This window comes from Gavialis gangeticus, unplaced genomic scaffold (assembly GCF_001723915.1).
Source record: "Gavialis gangeticus isolate Ggan-Ray unplaced genomic scaffold, GavGan_comp1, whole genome shotgun sequence".
Lineage (NCBI taxonomy): Eukaryota > Metazoa > Chordata > Crocodylia > Gavialidae > Gavialis > Gavialis gangeticus.
This window is the reverse complement of record NW_017729017.1, coordinates 6,790,886-6,793,825: the sequence shown is the minus strand read 5'-3', so window position 1 is coordinate 6,793,825 and position 2,940 is coordinate 6,790,886. Positions and strand designations below refer to the sequence as shown.

Below are 2,940 nucleotides of genomic sequence, written 5' to 3'. Positions count from 1 at the left end.
CTTCAGGCAAAGGTCCAACAAACCGGAGACCTGCACTGAACATTAGTTTTTTTTTTCCATATTTATACACTTTGGTTTATGCTCATTAACATTTACTCCACCTTTTGTCCCTCCTTTGTTCCACCCACATTCCCTCCTATCTCACGCCACGCTTCTGTTTACTGTTTACTTCATTAGCATGGGATTGCCTATGCATATCATTCAATTGCATGTCTTTTTGCTATGAGCAGATGCTCAAGACCATGAACCTGACTTCCTCTGGTCACTTGCTGTTTCTTGCTGACTCATTCTTCACCTCCAAGTTCCTACTTCTGCTTTATTTCCTGACAATAGCTGGTGGTCTGCATCTTGTTCTCCTTGTACAATGAGCTATATAGCTTTACAACACTATTCCATTGTTAGGAAAATGCTTGCCTAAGCGTTTTGCAATGTTACTTTTAATATATCATTCTGCCTTGTGGTTAGCAGCTTTGCTGGCCACAGCCTAAACCCTTTTATTCAGCTGCAGGTTCAATGTTCCCCAAGATCCAAATACAGTCACCCTAACACACAACATTTAAAGAATACTGTTTTCAGTAGAAAAATTGAATGAACTTTTCCATTTTGAACGACTTTTGATTCCACTGCATAGACAAGTGATTCTCAAAAATTGTTTTGCCAACTATAGAAAGCACATTCTTGAAAGTCGCTATGAAAAGCTGAAAAGTCACTGAGCATCCTGAAGTTGAGATGCATGACTTTGTTCTCTCCACTAAAGCATCTCAGCAACTGTGTACAGCAGCTACCTCATTAATACAGAATTGGGTTCCAGTGCGGTTTTTCAAGTCACTGCACTGGCATGCTGTGGTGATGCTCTTCAGTCAAGGGGCATCACAGGTCTCTGCTGTGTCCTGGAGGCATGAGACCTCTGCTCAATCCTGTGGCTCTGCTCCCTTCCCCCAATAGCAAGGAGAGGAGCAGTCAATGAATGCTCCCTGTGGGCACAACAAATCAGGGTGCCAAAAGCTGGAAAGCTTGCAGGGTAGCAGCAGCCAGAGGGTGGGGTGCACATAGGGATGGGGAGGAAGAGTGCTGCATTATGAGGTGCCTGAAAGACTAATATCCTGGATCGTGAAACATTCCAAAATGGTACAAAATAGTACTTGTTCTCTCAGGTGCATTTTTGTCACAATTTGGCCACTTTTGGAGCATTTTATCTTGCATGTACCAGGGGTGGGAAAAATGCAGCCCATGGGCTGGATGAGGCCCTTAAAAATTTAGAAAATTTAATATTTATCTGCCCCTGTCTGCCTGTCATGTAGCCCTCAATGGCTTGTCAAAACTCAGTAAGTGGCCCTCCACCCGAAGTAATTGCCCTGGTCTATACATTCACCATTTGAAACGCTTTGAAGGTGATTCAGAGTTGTTTGAAATATTGCAAATGTTACATCTGTCCTTAGCCATAGCAATTTCTCCTCTTGATAGAAGCATAGAAAGACCCTTGGAGAGGAAATTGTATCTTTTCAACAAGTCTTGCTGTCACTTGTGATAAGCTGGTCGTCTTTGGTGATTTGAGCCAGACAGTAATCCTCAGCAAATGTGCAAGATGCACCATTTGCTTAAATATTTTTAGTTTCAGTTATAAGAATTGTTCCTCCTAATCTTTGTACTTGCTGATTAGCTTTAGACAGAAGTAATTTATCCTAGTATTTCCTTCTCTTTAAGAACTATCATGAATGTGCTTTGCATTAATTCTTCATGAATGCAGTAGAGAGCAAAGAGATTTTTATATTAAATATTGAAGAATATTCTTGTTTTACATATGAACCATATTGTTTGTTATTAGCTATGCAGCTGGCCAGCAAAAAAATACTTTTTATCTATGTTTTTAGGTATTGCAAATGAGACTGGGGGGATCACCTTGATTCCCATTTCAATGACTTTATCTCGGCACCCCAAAGTGGAGAATAATGATCAAGTTCCCCTTACAGCCCAAGCTTTGACTAGTGCCTCTCCAGATCAGTCCCAAATGAATCAAGCACAAGAAACGCATCATTTACCAGGAAGCAAACCAAAAAAAACTGGTTCCCTAGCTCTGTTTTACAGAAAGGTAAAGGTATCATGGCCAAGATGCAGTCTGTTAAAGATTTATTCTCTTCTTCTTGATTTCATTGAAACTTGTTTCTCAAAATGTTGGGTTTTTTTCATTATAATCCTGTATTATAAATTACTCTTCTTTTGTCACTAATAATGACACTTGGGGGAATGATTTTAAATTGTAGGGGAAAAAAATCTTTTCACATTTACCAGTGACTGCCAGATGAGTTGCATTCTGATTTCTTTGATTGACTGCTACAGTAGCTACACGTTTTGGGTGCTTTTGATTTCCTATACATGTTCTTATTGCCTCCCAGACTTGTGGGTGGGACAAATGAGAAGGAAGTTGTCTTGCAGCTGGCAGGCATTATGCAGTAGACTATTTTGACTACATAGTTTCATAGTTAGTAGGGTCTGAAGGGACCTGAGCAGATCATCAAGTCTGACCCCCTGCCATGGCAGGAAAGAGTACTGGGGTCAAACGACCCCAGCAAGGTGATTGTCAAGCCTTGTCTTAAAGACCCCCAGGGTAGGAGCCAGCACCACTTTGCTTGGAAGTTGGTTCCAGATCCTAGCCGCCCTGACAATGAAGTAGCATCTCCTGATGTCTAATCTAAATTTCATAGTTTCTAGGGTCAGAAGGGACCTGAGAAGATCATCTAGTCCGACCCCCTGCCATGGCAGGAAAGAGTACTGGGGTTAAACGACCCCAGCGAGGTGTTCATCTAACCTCTTCTTAAAAACCCCCAGGGCAGGAGCCTGCACCACCTCCCTTGGAAGTTGGTTCCAGACCCTAGCCGCCCTAACCGTGAAATAGCGCCTTCTGATGTCTAACCTAAACCTACCCTCTGCTAGCTTGTGACC

At 42.0% G+C, this 2,940-nt stretch overlaps 1 protein-coding gene across 5 annotated transcripts in view; it reads left to right on the top strand.

Annotated features, from left to right (window-relative positions):
* RBL1 (RB transcriptional corepressor like 1) overlaps window positions 1–2,940 on the top strand; it is an 88,482-nt gene that overhangs the window by 59,769 nt on the left and 25,773 nt on the right. For all 5 annotated transcript variants that reach the window (XM_019513077.1, XM_019513078.1, XM_019513080.1 and 2 more), the window contains one exon: window positions 1,872–2,089. In XM_019513077.1, coding sequence (XP_019368622.1) covers window positions 1,872–2,089 — 218 coding nt within the window. The remainder of the gene's footprint in view (window positions 1–1,871; window positions 2,090–2,940) is intronic.